This window comes from Xenopus tropicalis, chromosome 3 (assembly GCF_000004195.4).
Source record: "Xenopus tropicalis strain Nigerian chromosome 3, UCB_Xtro_10.0, whole genome shotgun sequence".
NCBI lineage: Eukaryota > Metazoa > Chordata > Amphibia > Anura > Pipidae > Xenopus > Xenopus tropicalis.
In genome coordinates this window covers 103,452,622-103,467,560 of record NC_030679.2, presented here as the reverse complement: position 1 = coordinate 103,467,560, position 14,939 = coordinate 103,452,622, and the positions used below count along the sequence as shown (strand labels likewise).

General features: G+C 38.9%; 1 protein-coding gene and 1 long non-coding RNA gene across 8 annotated transcripts in view; one reads left to right on the top strand and one right to left on the bottom strand.

Annotated features, from left to right (window-relative positions):
* LOC105946762 overlaps positions 1-14,939 on the top strand; it is a 192,944-nt gene that overhangs the window by 155,969 nt on the left and 22,036 nt on the right. The window lies entirely within an intron of this gene.
* Positions 1,992-14,939, bottom strand: part of sema6d (semaphorin 6D) — a 238,976-nt gene continuing 226,028 nt past the window's right edge. For 2 of the 6 annotated variants that reach the window (XM_031897617.1, XM_012958562.3), the window contains 8 exons: positions 14,216-14,371; positions 13,946-14,119; positions 13,587-13,727; positions 13,421-13,498; positions 12,979-13,037; positions 11,878-11,934; positions 10,772-10,936; positions 1,992-5,380 (listed from right to left, as the gene is read on the bottom strand). In XM_031897617.1, coding sequence (XP_031753477.1) covers positions 4,053-5,380; positions 10,772-10,936; positions 11,878-11,934; positions 12,979-13,037; positions 13,421-13,498; positions 13,587-13,727; positions 13,946-14,119; positions 14,216-14,371 — 2,158 coding nt within the window. In that variant the 3' untranslated portion in view covers positions 1,992-4,052. The remainder of the gene's footprint in view (positions 5,381-10,771; positions 10,937-11,877; positions 11,935-12,978; positions 13,038-13,420; positions 13,499-13,586; positions 13,728-13,945; positions 14,120-14,215; positions 14,372-14,939) is intronic. The other 4 variants (NM_001126680.1, XM_012958564.3, XM_012958563.3 and 1 more) reach the window with 4 other exon arrangements.

Below are 14,939 nucleotides of genomic sequence, written 5' to 3'. Positions count from 1 at the left end.
AAAGCTCAAAAGGGGGACTTTGGACAGAAATCGCCTAAAATAAGTAATTCCATATTATTAATTATCACTGCATGTGCCCAGGATGGACTTTTGTAGCAGTTCAATAAAAGCAGGTAGGCTGCAGCAAGGACAAAACTGATTCACCTCCAGAGAGCCCCTTTGCATTGTGGGAAATTTTAAGTGAACGCTAACGGAGAAACCGTAACAAATTTCATGCAGTTATGGCGCATGTCAGGGTTTCTCAGCCGCGGCAGAGTGCTTAACTGAAAGCCTCCAGCTAATTACGTTCCTGTTCCCTGAGCATCGTGATGTATGAACCCATGCTGCAAATGAGATATTTATGGCTTTAATAAAACCAGTGAAAATTCAAATATTGATGTTTCTATAGGGAATGCAAATGTTGTTAAATGAGCGTTTCTATATCTTAGCAGCACATTAGGTGAGGGGTTTTATTACAGCAACAGATCGTGACAGAGCTAATGGTCACTGTCTCGTTTGCTTCATTTGTTTATCTGTTGTTTCATTTTTGCTTTCTCTGTTTCACACAAGCGAGGGAGTAAATAGCCCATCGTTTGATTTCTTTTTGCTTTCAGGTTTGTTGCATATGCCAGTGCATAGGCTATACCATTTACCTTCAGGTTAACTTTTAATACCTTATAGAATTGTCTTTTCCCAGCTCATTTTAGTTGGTCTTCATTTTTTTTTGTTATAGTTCTAAAATTATTTGCCTTTCTCTTCTGACTCCAGCAGCCCAAAAACTATTCCTCTGTGAGGCTATGATTTTATTCCTTTACATTCCTTGTCTTTCTATTTAGGCCCTCCACTGTTCATAATCTCTCACTGCCTGGTTGCTAGGTTAAATTGGACCCTAGCAACCAGACAACTGCTTAAATTCCAAACTGGCCGCTACAGGCTCCATCCTACTTGTTTACAAGTTGACCAAACAATTGCATCAGACAGGGAAGCTGCTGATATTGGTGTGTGCTGATACTACTGTTATCCAAATAGATACTGATATTTTCATTTAAAAGCTACATGACTCTGAGAAGATTTCAATTGAATTGAAATTTGGCAGATCTCGATCGGCAAGGTTAGAAAATCCAGTCGGATCGGGGACCGCATTGGCTCGTTGATGCGGTCGCCGAACCGACTGCCCCATGGCCGCAAATGTAATCCGATTATTTTTTTTTTAAGCTAATTGCTACCCGATATCACCCACCCGTAGGTGGGGATATTGGGTGAAGATCCGCTCGCTTGGCGACATCGCCAAGCGAGCGGATCTTATAGTGTATGGGCACCTTAAGGTAGGCAATATTAGTTGTTTGGCCCTCGGGTTACAACAAGAGGAAAATGGGAAGCAGAAACTGCCTGATCGACATCTGACTGGCTTCCAGACAGATATTGGGTTAAAGGAATATGGCCATGGGAAAACATGTTTTTTTTTTCAAAACACATCCATTAATAGAGCTTCTCCAGCAGAATCCTACATTGAAATTTCACGAGGCTAGCCATATTCTTCATTTCCCAGGGTGTCACAGCCATTAATTTATAAATAAAAAGTACACCATACAAATCATGACAATATGCCTTTAAGGTGGCCATACACTAAGATTTGCTCGTTTGGCAGGTCACCAAGCAGATCTTCTCCCAATGTGGCCACCTATTTGTGGGCGGTATCAGGCCAAACGATTAATTGTAAATGGCGGGTATAGGCACCGTCAGTTTGGGGACGGCATCAACGAGCCAATGATAACTTTTCATAATAAGCCATCTTACCAGAGCCAGCTAATCAACCATTGAGTCGTTATGTACAGCCAAAGTCAGCTGGTGTGCCTATGACCACCTACAAATGGGCTAGGTGTTTGAACCCAGACCCGGTCATTTTGTCACTCTTGTACCTTTGCATGGGGTCATATTGGCATCCCTGGATCATGCCCAGGTGCATTATTGGCACTTCAGAAACATTCCATTCACGATTCACACACACACACTTTCATATTTTGGATATTTTATTTTTTCTTTACATGCGGTGTTAAAAACCCAAATAGTACAGAATTATTTACACATTCACAATACAAGATATCTACCCTTTAAAGGACTCTAAAGAACAGGATAGAGCAACTTATTTTCATGGTTACTTCTCTATGTTGGACCAATAGAAAAAAAGTTACAATCTGCTTTTTTTTAAACCTTTGCACAAATGGATAAAGCACTTTTTTTTAATTAAATGAAATGTTTGCCTAGATTGAATGTTAGAAACATCAACATAAATACTGATAGAACTCACATTACGATCTACAAGGCAGTAAAAAGTTACCCGGGTTAAAAGGTTTTCTGGTTTGGCTTTTCTCAGTCTCAAGTGCTCTTAACTCTTTTGCAAACATAAACGCACATCATCAGCCTTTGTAACTGAAAAAATGGATGGCTAATTGCATAACGGGTATTCATTCATTATAAAAACATTACCCCAACTTTGGCCATGAACAAGACAAGTGAATACTTTCTGTCAGACGAATTTACACAAGAGAATAAGCCGATTTAGTTTCCTGTCAGTTTACAAATAAAAAATGGACATTCTCTTGAATAAAATGAATCCAGCCTCAGTTTTTAGCATATTCTATGTACAATAAACAATATGCTTATGTGCATCTTCTCAGCTAAAATAACCATCTGTGCCGAATATCCGTCACAGGCCGCTCTGCTGTCAAATCTTGGAAATGTCTTGCACCAATTTTAGCAGGTGTTGTTTTAGCTCAGAAATCTGTATTTCATTTCTAGGATGGTATATTGATCGGAGAGTTTCTCCCGCTACATGGTAGTTCTGACTGCCTTCTACATTCTTATTGTATTTAGTGGTTGAAAGGACTTAGTCAAAATGGATCTGACACTCGGATAATACGCTGCACCGAAGACACTCTGACAGGCTACAGTAATTGTATTCTCATGAATAAGGCACAAAATGCACAGATTCGGGTATCCTCACATCTATTTACAGAACATTGTCATTACCTGCATGACCTTTTAAAACACTCAGAAAACATGAAATGAACATAATTGCACTATTGTTGAACTTAGTACTGGAGCGGTGGCAATTTCACCTTCACTATACCTATGGCAACTAGGAACCGTAATAATGTTCCACTATTAAGGGCTGCATTTATAGAAACAGGGAAATTTACCTGGCGCTTATCTTAAACTGACAACAATTCCGATCATGGTATCCCAGCAACATAATTCACCCCTTTTTTTTATTTTCACTAAACTAGTTAAAGATCCTCAGTAGCTTTTCCAGTGAAAATACACAATATTGATTAAATAGCAGCATAACCTTACTAAGAATCTTTACGTTTTTATGGGAGGTACCTCGTTCAGCCATGTTTATCGGAAAGTAAAGGCAGCTCTGTTTCTCCCAGATACAAACAGTGCTGCATGGCATGGAAGTACATCCTATGTTTGTTCTGCCATGCTCAGTGTTAACAGTTGCATAGCATAGGAGTTGCAACAAGAATTGGTACGGGCCCGTTTGTGACACATGCATGAATAGCAAATACTAAGATCTGGTGTATCGGTGGAGTACAGAAAATGCTGTGCATGAGAAATTAATGGGCTGGAGACAGTGGGAAGATTTAACACAAACTTTGATCGAGACAACTTTGTGACACTTGTGCAAGAGGCAAGGTGAATGCATACACAATAAACGTTCACATTAAATGGGATGGGTACACACGGTGGTGGTTTGAAATGAAGCCAGTTTTCAAGTATATCGTTACATGTGGTGCTGTTTCAGTAAAAAAACAAAAAACCCCTCAAGTAGCATGTGTTGTGCTACATCTCCACACTGCGCCAAACAAAAGAAATTAAATGACCAGCACTTTCCTTTGTTTTGCTCTTTTGCTCGTTGGACTTTATCTGTGAGTGGCAAGACATGATGTTGCCAAACTAAAGAGAGCTTCTTTGGCCACTTTGTTTGGGAATGACTAGGCACCTGCCTGCACAGTCTGTATTACAACATCACGTCATAACCTTATTTGCTTTAAGCAAGAATATTGTTCTTAGTAGCTATATTTGTTCAGCTGTCTTACAGATGTATTTTGTGAAGTAAATGAAGGTTTTGGTGGCACATCTGGCTTAATAGATGGTGTCCTTTTTACCCCCATGCGAGGAAGGGTTCCATGCCCTGTATAACTACTTTGCCGTGACAAAGAAGTCTGTTGGTGCACTATTATAGGCGTCCCTTGCATATAGTCCATCCTTGTGCTGGGACTTGGAGGCATATACCCTCCTCGATTAATACTTGGCTGTCTTGAAAGCAAAACACCATTTGGTGAGTTCATATTTTTAGGCATGGCTGATATTGAATGCCTCTGTGAAGAGTTCTTATGATAGCTCCTTTGAGATTCTATAGGAGTCATTTGCCCATTTGGAGTTGACGGTACATCTACTCTTTTTGTTGGGCTGTTTCTTGGTAGAGTAGACGATGGGGAATACAGAGATGCCTCTCTGTTTGGAACTTTAGGTGGAACTTCAGACATGTTGCCCATTGTATCTAACATTAAAGTTTGATGTGGAACTTGGTGACCATTCGGATGTGTTACTTGAATATCTCCCATAAGAGCTTTGGGGTTTCCAGCAGATTCATTCAAATGCTTCAAAAAGTCATTTAATGTATTCCTTGAATCAACAGAGCGCCTGTGGTCTCTTTTGCTTGACTGTTTTCCCAAAGAGTGCTCCAGGTTATGCAATTTTTTATCCGATTTGTGGGCATTTGAGTTTGAAAAGGAAGTATTGTAGTCATGGGTGGCATTTGGAATAACAACAGCACTTGGTATTTGCCCATGAGCTAAAGGTGAATGGGGTGGAGGGCTGGAAGGAAAGAACTGAGGACTTTTAAGAGGTGTTTCTTTCCGTGAGATGTTTAAGTTATTGTGTGTTTTCTCCCACTGGTTTTTTATGGGCTGCAAACTCTTTTGGTGAAGAACTGGGGTAGATTCGGGTGTTGGAAGGGCCGCTAGTTCAGGTGGCTGTCCTTGACTGTCCATCATCATAGACTTGGTTTCTCCATTTGGTGGCAGTTCCTTTCTACTAGTTAATATATTTGTGTAGTGCTTGGGAGAATCAATGCTTTGATGATATTCTTTAACTGGACTATCAAACAATCCATTTAATTTTGCAAAACTTCCACTTGAATCTGTACAGGACTGAGCAGACTCTGCATCTTTGTGGATTTTTCTTGTTTTCCTTACAAACATCTCCCTGTAGCAGTAAACTATCACTCCTGCGATGAAAGCTCCGAGCACAAAAGCAGCAAGAACGCAGGTGATCAAAACATTCATATGGACCATTTGGTTGGCGTCTCCTGACTGTACTTCCCACCGTACACCTAAAAAAAGAAATTGTAACATTTTAGGGAGGATCTATAAGTCAGCAACACGCCTTTAACAGTACATGGACAGTTCTTAGAAAAAATTATTTTTAGATTATCTCTATTACATTTCAAGTCCATGTGGAAACCATGATGAAAACCAACATTAATGAAATACTGACAATTGTCAGTGGTTTACCATTTGAGAATGAAGGGTGTTGAAAGGGAGACATATTTTTGAGTAAGGCTTAGTTAAAGAATGTGTACACCATTAAGGGAGAAAAAGGTATTTACCAGTAGGAGTTAAAATCAGTAAAGAATCTTGCGCTCATTCCATCACCTATGTCCTATGATAGGGGCCAAACTGATAACCTCTCCTACTTCTCTGTATTGACTGGGAAATTTGTAAAATCCCATTGGGTGGGGACCACCTTGGGTAGCAGATGTGGTTTTCTCCTGATGGGTCCGTACAAGCTTTAGTGGCTGAACTATCGGTTTATCTAGCAACTAGTATGGCAGCTTTTGCTCTTTTGAGTAAGCACAAATATGCAGATAAAAAGGACATATGTTTTACACAAACTTGGATACAAAAACCCACTGGAGTATTTTTCTATTTTGGCAATTTGGCCTCTGAAGGTTTGAAGTTCATATTGTATATATGAAGTTCTTTAGTAAAGAGGGTGCATTAATAATTGAATGTAAGTGGTGAACTTTAACAAATGTAATTTGAGGGATGATGTATAATCTGGTTGTTTTTGTTGTTTAATTATTAGTAGCATTAGGACATAGCCATGGAATGAACATTTTTAGATGGCACTGTGGTCTTTGACCTCAGCACCCAGCCAGCACTTTGTTTCAGATGATGATAAGGCTGGAAATGCAGAATAGAAGTGCAAACGAAAACACATATCTAAATAATAAAAGTGAGTTACAGGCAAAGTAAAAGCAACTTTAAAACTGATCTTAAATCAGGTAAGTACCTGACTTAAGTGAGGTATTGGGTATAGAATCACAAAAAAATTCATGAAAGTAGATGTTAAAACACCTGTGGGTACATACACATAATGAAAGGCAGATGACATTTACTGTTGGCCTAGATATCCTAAGGGTCATACTGTGTGCTACATGTTTCCCTAACTGATGCTAAACTTCAATTCAGCTGGTGGATTGTAAGATTCACACTTCTAATATAGATGATTGTCAAAACATTTTCACGGTTGAAGTACGAATTCCAAGGCCCTCTGCCAGCACACCAATAACTGATCTACAACCATCTAGTCCTAAAGGCTACTGGACTACTAGGCACCGCTGCCCTAATCTATCCAACGCTACTCTTATAGGAACTGCTATGCTTCCTCCCCAGTCAAAATGTAAATATGCAGTGGGTTACTGAGCTTTCTCACACTCCTCCAATCTAGAACTGCTGCTTATCCATCCTCACCGCCATAAATAAACCCCATCTTGAATTTAAACAGACAAGCAAAGCCCAATTCTTATCTGTCTTCCTAACCCCCACTTCTGGCCATAAGCTTTTAAATGATAGTGATGTTCCTAATATAAAACCAATTTAGGGATTAATATGAAGATCGGTGCCCATAAGTGCTATTTCCTAAGCTTCCCGTTTCTCTTCTTGTCACGCAGCAGCTGGTTAAGAAAAAAAAAATGCACACAGAAATGCCCATGAATATTCATGCCTTTTTAAAACACAATCCTGATGACAGATGCGGAAATATGTGCATGTGAGGCGTACCAAACATGGGGATCATTGTGTGCAGTTTTGTTAAATGCACAGGAAAACTGCACACAAACACAAATGCTGGTGGAAAACTGCAGAACAGACAAATGGTCAATGACAATTCAGGTCTCTTGAAACACAACAGCTGGGTAATGTACGTACATCTTATTGCAGCTGTATGTACCGAAACATGAGTGTCCAGTACAAATACTGCTTGGCGTATATAGGCACCCTTAGGCCAGTGCTAGTATGTTTTCTGCCTGTTGTACCCATTACAGCTGTTAGATTTGCATTATCTTTCAGGATATTCAAGTATGGACGACTGTATACCAAAGATCCTTTACAACCACAGCAGCCCCCACCCACCCCAAGAGATAGCTCTTTTGTGAGAAGAGACAGCTACTGTGGTATATTGTGTTTATAGCAAGGCAAGATGTTGTAGTACTTATTATGCTGTCCAATTTGCAGTCTCCAGCTGTTACTGAACCACAACTACTCCCTCAAGCAGCCAAAGATTCTCTGGGGCTGCTGCGACATGTTGCTCAAAAAACAGTTGGAGAGTAGCCTTTAATAAATATGCAGCCCCTCTTGGGATATATTTCTCTGGCCTTGTCACCAGCAAGGAATATCTTGATAATGTCCACAATTCATTTATTATATTTGTGTACACAGGGCATTCTAGGTATGGTTCAAAAGTACATCATATGGGCACGACTGTCACAAAGTCTTGTGCAGTGTAATATCCCTTACTAATTGTAATGGTGCCAATTAGTTAGTTAATCATTAAACTGGGACAAATACAGGTGGTAAAGAAGCACATGCCTATGAGTTCTAGTCTGTCCCAGACTAGCACAATGTTATCCAGTGAAGACAAGGTTTTAAAATGTCAGTCACTGGAAAGCCTCTTGTGATGCTGTATTTATTATTATATTATACTGAGCTGGTTCTGCACCCTCAGTGATCAATTTATAACCTGCAGTTTTGTGGCTACATAAGGACTGCCCCACATCTCTCACATTCCTGATTCATGGAGGTATAAAGTGGCAGAGTGAGGGATAGGCTTGGAAGGATCAGTGGCACGAGAGAGCACTAGCTAGGAATACTAAGGGCAAAAAGGGTGTGCCTGTTTTGTAGTTCGGGATACTGAGATGCATGCAAATGCTAAGGGCTTTGGCATCCAGGGAGATTTGTCACCCGTGGGAAAACTGTGCTACCCACAGGCGGCAAATCTCATGAAAATGCCTTTCCCTTTACTAACAGATGGATCGCCACATGTATAACACTTTACATGCAGTGGTCCAGTTTAATCACAGGCAGATTTATATGCAACTTCTTAACCTAAAAGGAGAATATTTGGTTAGTTGTCACTAAAATCTCTTCGTTAGTAAAAAGGTATGTTAGCCACCACAGACATAGAAAATCAGAAACAACAACTGCTTAAGAGAGTTAGTGTATGACTATACATGCAGACTTCCATTCCTTCAAAGGAACTTATGATTAAGAGAAATACAGAGGGAACCAGCGTTTGTTAGAGGCAAGGCCTTTGAACATTTAGAGCTAAATGCTCAGGGTTATTAAGTTTTGGCAGTGCTTAAAAGAACAAACAAAACATTAAATAAAAAAAATAAATAAAAACCAAGACACAAACAAAACCAAAAATACTCAAACTCAGAAATCTGTAACAATGATCAAATAAACAGTGGTCTTTACTCTATTAACTATATGCTTCATTTCTCTTTATACAGTGCTGCGTGATATGCTAGGATCTTTTACCCAGAATGCTTGGGTTTTTTTTAAATTAGGGATCTTTCTGACATTTGGATCTCCATAACTTAAGTCTGCTAAAAATCATTAAATTAACCCAATAGGGATGTTTTGCCTCCAATATGGATTCATGCAGCTTAGTCACCATAAAGTACAAGGTACTGTTTTGTTTTTACAGATAAAAAGGGAAATCATTTTTAAAAGTTAAAATTATTTGCTAAAATGGACTCTATGGGAGATGGCCTGTCCATATTTCTGTACATTCTGAATAAGGGATTCAATACCTGTACTATAATCCTGATTTCACAATTAATGCATGTAGAAATGTATCTGTAATGGAGAGTTATCTGGTGCAGCTCCAGCTGGTACAGTTATCTGGTACAGCTTTTAGCTGTATTTATTTCTACATGGCAAGTTAGTTACAATTATTTAAGCCTTATAAGCAACACAATCAACAACTTTGTTACATGAGGCAAGTGCACGTAAATCTAGCTCTGGGGCTTCCTTGTAATATTCCCTATTGCCAGGACAGTGTCTAGATTGTGGCAAAAAAGCTGATATGGCCATTTTTAGCTGTATGTTTAATAAATATAAATACCAGTCCCAAAGAATAGGAAGGGTTAAATACGATACAATGGCAGGTCATTAATGCATTAGCTCTGTACCTGGTGTCACAACATGGGAACACATGTCCCTATGGTGTGACACAGTGCCTAGTGCCTCTCCATGCTTCACTGATCATATCACTTAACTGCTGATTTCATATGTCAAGTTAAACCTATTTATTCTCACGACAGTGGTCAGCTTTAGGATAAGATAGAGAAGGGTGATAACTGGAGGAGAGCTCCCTAGTCACTTGTGGGGGTGTTCTTCCCTCTGGTGAACTGACCTTTTAATATATATGCTACATGGGTAGTCAAAAAATGGTAGTGAGAATCTATAAGGGATTATTTTAGCTAAAGTCAAGATAAGGTGCTGGCTACTAAAACTACTTGGAGTGTTCTTAGCCAATAAGAAATAATGGGAACAATAAAAAATGAAACAATAAAAATGAAACAATTAAAAAGAAACAATAAACATAACTTAAAAATACATAAATGAAAATGAACTGCCATATGTCTGAGGGGAAACCTGAGCCACAGTTTATCATTAATTGATTTGCAGTTTGATATTGAAAGGTAGAATTCACCATTGCAGTATGTGTGTAACCTGGGGTATGGTTTCCTGCTTCCTCCATTGTTGGTTTGGCTCCATCATCTCCACCCATTCCCCACCCAAAGCAGCATTAAAATGGAAAATTGATTTATACCTAGTACTTATATATTATTGATATAATTTATGGACATTCAATACCGCAAGCAGAAAACATTGTTTCTCTGCACGTCTGTAAATATACATATATGTCTGGGATTAACTACTCTTGTTGTCTGATTGAACAGCACCTTGCCATTATAGTCTAGGCAGAATGGCAGCATTGGGGAAAGCAATACAGCATCTCCCAATGAGATATATATAAGTTATGATCTGTGTTATCTGTAATGCTATTTGTCTCTGTGGATGGATGGATACAAAGAACGTACTGGAAAACCCATTTATAAATTTCCCATTTAATTTGGAGCGGGTTGGTCCAAATAATTTTCTTGAGCTACAAGAGTATAAAGAAATATAGTTCTAAAGTCATTACGTGTCTAATGTACTGATGTTTTCTTTGCCTATGTTATAACAGTACATACCACCCATCCCATTTGGCTTAATGTTGTAGGGCCAAGGCTAGCTAATCTTCATGCCAACCAACACTGGATTAAGCAGAATTAAAAGTAGGTTTAAATTTAATTGTCTTACTATATAAATAATCTTATAACAGCTTTAGGTTTCCACTCAGATTTCCGTGTTTCCCTTAAAGGCCTTACCCTTTTGGACACCTGTTAACGGATCAATATACTCTGAGGTGTTTGGGTCATCTTGGTATATAAATTTCCGTGAGCCAGTCATTCTGGGTTTCCAGGAACCAATCACTTTAGGTAAAATAACTGGGCTACTTGTGGTGGTTACAGAAGTAGAAGGAACTTCAATGTCTGTGGTAGCAAACAAGATATTCATTAATTTGTATTCACAATACACAACCTATAAGAACAAGTTTAGAAAAGAGAAAGGAATTCTTTGGCTGGAGAAAGCAGCAAGCCTAAGCTTGAAAACTGATTCAACTCTTGTATTCAACTTTTGTATTATTATCCAAAATGAATATAAAAAGGCACACATTTAAAGCTTAGCAGCAGACAGCTAAAAGAGAAATAAACCCTATTTGCAAACAGGGCTTATCCATTTTTTGTTAAAAAGTTAATAAGGGTCATAGCTTTTTGTGTGCACAGGACATTCCTTTTCTGCATACTTACAGCTCTATGTATGGAGGGGGGTGGCCATATTATGTATACATTGGTTGTAATAGTAGCCAATGGTTGTAAATAGCTCTTCAGCCATATAAAAAGGCTCAGCTATACAGCTGTTCTTGCTCACATTTATATATACAAACATGGAATGTTCTGTGCATGCAAAAAGCCATTTCACCTCATGTTTTACAGTAACTTTAAGGGAAACTGGATTTTGAAAAAGAGTCAATTTCTCTTTAAGTAAATGGGTAATTGTCTCTAAAGATGCTTCATGGATATGGTGCTGTCCTTTATCATTAATAAATGCAAAACAGGTATTGACAAATGCATGGACAGAAGGAATGAAAGCTGGCTGGCTTTCATGCTGTGGAAATGTCACAGAATAAATTGCATTTTAGCAAAGAGAGCTGACGTTCAATCAATCAATGATAGGGAACATGCAGCTACACAGAGGCGAATAACTAACTGGAAGAAAAGGAAGGAGAAAGGTCCATCTTTCTGTTACCAGTGGGTGCATGGAGTTAAAGCACAGTAATGAGAAATTGCCAACTGCGGAACAGATCAGAGGGGCAAGAGAGCAGAAGATGCCGAACCCAAAAGAAAAGGCAAGAAAATTAATAAAAACTAACCAGATGTTGGATCGCCAAATATTTTGTAATCTGGTGTAGTTGCAGTAGGCAAAATGTCTAAAATTAAAGGAACAGATAATCAGTGAAAAGTAACCAAAAGAAAGCAAAAAAGTTATAATTTGTGAATTGAAAAATAAAAAAAATAAAGAAAAGAAATGCTTTCAGCTTTTTTTTTGCTATTTTTTGTCTTTGGACAACAAGCATCAAATCTGCACTCTACTAGCTGTTTGTCAAAGGGCAATAAACTCCTATATTCTACATGTGCAACGGAAATAAGGCTTGTGTATAAATTCTCTTGTACTTATTTATTCATGGTATTATGCGGTGCAACTCAACAGAGCCTTTATGTCAGCCACCCATGCAGATATAGTCTAACACATCTGACCACATTGTACTATCATCAGTGCACTGTAGCCCAAAACAATCTCTTGTGAACCCCAAGGATGATCCACCAAACAAAATACTGGGGGCAACTAATAACCTGATTTGGGTTTTATGTAATCGGCAACCAGGATACAAGGGCTGCACTGCCACACACTTCTGTTGAACTATACAATCCATTTATAAACTCTTTTTCTCAGCTGACTCAAATTAAGTTGGAACTACTGTCCTGACATTTGCTTTTACTGAAGGGAATCAAGGAGACTAACGATAATTATGGCCAAGAATCTAACCAACTGGCTGGCAGACTCATTCTATCAATGTTATTAAAGGGGATAACCCAATATCCAGCAGTACAATTGGTTAAATATCAGGGAATGGGGAGTTAGTGCCATTTTTGGTTGATTCCCTGTGCCAAAAAATAGTGTCTCATGGACAGGCAGGAAAGTGATCTTTATACAGACGCTAAGGCACTAGCTCCTGACAGAAGAATTTACCCAAACCATGCCCCCTGTGTGCAGTGTTTATATTGTTCCATTATTCACACATAAATGCTGGCAGTTGTGGCTCAACTCCTTGGGTATCTATGCTGTAAGATGTTGTGTGTAGCCAAATACATAAGAAGGTTTTGCCTTTGGTACTTAGGTTAATGCAGCAACACCCAAGAAAAAAAAACAGATTAGAGAAGGATTTTGTTAGGTGCACAATGCAGATTCTTACCATGACAGTCGCCAAGCTGTACTGTGTTGCCGTATTCCACATCCTGTTCATACCCAAAACTGCATAATACAAAAAGGACAAAAAATGGAATGTAAATCAAATATTAGCAGAGCCAGAAACTTGTGCTCTGCACCTTCTTCAAGTGTAAATGAAAAACACATCAGAGCAGCAAGTTCCAACTAGAGCATAATGTTGTGTAAACACAGAAAACCAATTTATGCTTGTTTGTACAAGAGAATTGTTTTGTCATAATTAATAGAACTCTCTTGAGATGCAATGCTATACCTCCCACTAGAATTCAGAGTGTATTTACTTGACATGCTAGGGGTTTTGTTTACCGTCTCTAAAGCATTCTGATGGAAAATATAATCCTTGGATTAAATTTAGCTCAAATGGAGCGGACAAAAAGTATGGTTGCCAATTTATCAGAAATTTTACTTACAACATGCCCGGTTTCACTCTTCCGCAGGACTCATGGTTCAGCCAGCCACAATAAGGATCCCTTGCACCAATACAAGACCTGCAAAATCATGGAAGCAAAAGAGACTCAGTACGGATTGCTTGAAGCCTGAAATTGTCAGAACATCAGTATTACAAACTGCACTCACTTTTTGCATGATCCGTATCGCTCACAGCGGCTCAAAGGCAGTCTGACAATGCAGCCAGAGAAAGCCACAAACAAGGCATGATGATCTCTGTCCATCTGAAGGGAAATAACTTTTCTGTCCTCCTCGCTATTTCCAGAACACCTAAAACAAACAGTAAAAAAATGGCAGTTTGAGTACCATCAGGACCTTACTACATTTTTGTTACCCTTCACCATTGCATAAGATGTTCTAGAGGACATCTTGAACCCAGCAAAGTCTGCCACATCTATTTTCTGAAGTGGAAACAATGGCTATCCACCTGGTGGACAGAACAGAATGTCTGACACACACTGTCAAAGGAAATACAGTGGGTTACTTACTTTGCACGGTTGTAGGCATCAATTTCTTCCAGTAATACACTGTCATTTAGAGAAAAGGGGTTTGTCTTGGCTAGGATCTTTAATACAACGCCAGCTTCAGAACCCACAAACATAACTGTGTAGTTTAAGTAAGGTCCTGCCAAGTGGTCCACTGCTACGGCAGTTAATCTGTACCTTTAAGTAGACAAGAAAAAAGTGTACAATGAATGCATACCCTTTAAGGGTTGAACTGTGGTCACAAAATACTAAAGTGCATTTCGAGCTGCATACCTTACGCGTGTTTTAGTGAACCAAGGTTCTTCAATTATAGATGGGATGGCAGAATCCATCAGTGGATGGGACTTGATAAAAGATAAGGTTTCGTCAGGGAATTCTGTAGAGGACCTGTAGCCTTCTCCGTAACCATGTCTTGCACAGCAACCAGGTCTGATAAAAGGAATATCATCTTATTATGGAATGCAAAGCAGCAGGGACTTCAGAAACATCTACTGTATCAGTTTAATAAGTGCTCATGCTAAAACATTGGCTCAGATCTAGATATCATATTGTAAATACAGCCCAAGAACTCTAATTGTTAATTTCCGTATCAGAGCACAAGGAGCACCATCTTTATTTATACAATGCCCAAAATTCATGCAGCAAAAGTGCGACCAGTTATCTCATGTTAAAGGAACAGTAATGGCATGAAGTGATAAACTTTTAAATACAAGCTATATTTCTCTATAAAAAGGTATTTAACCCTAGTTTTTCTTCTTGTGTAAAGCTAGACATCGAAACTACATGTTGAAGAAAACCATCCCTTGAAAGTCCTGCACAAACATGAGCCAATGGGCTGCCAACTTGCTCTGGAGTCTGCATCTAATGTCAGCCCATGCATGGCCACTTTAAGAACTAAAACTATTGTATTATACCAAGCTAATCTTTTACCTGCTATGTAAATATGGACCCTTCAGTCCAATTTTAACTGAAATCATTGTCCCCCCTCCCCCATGGC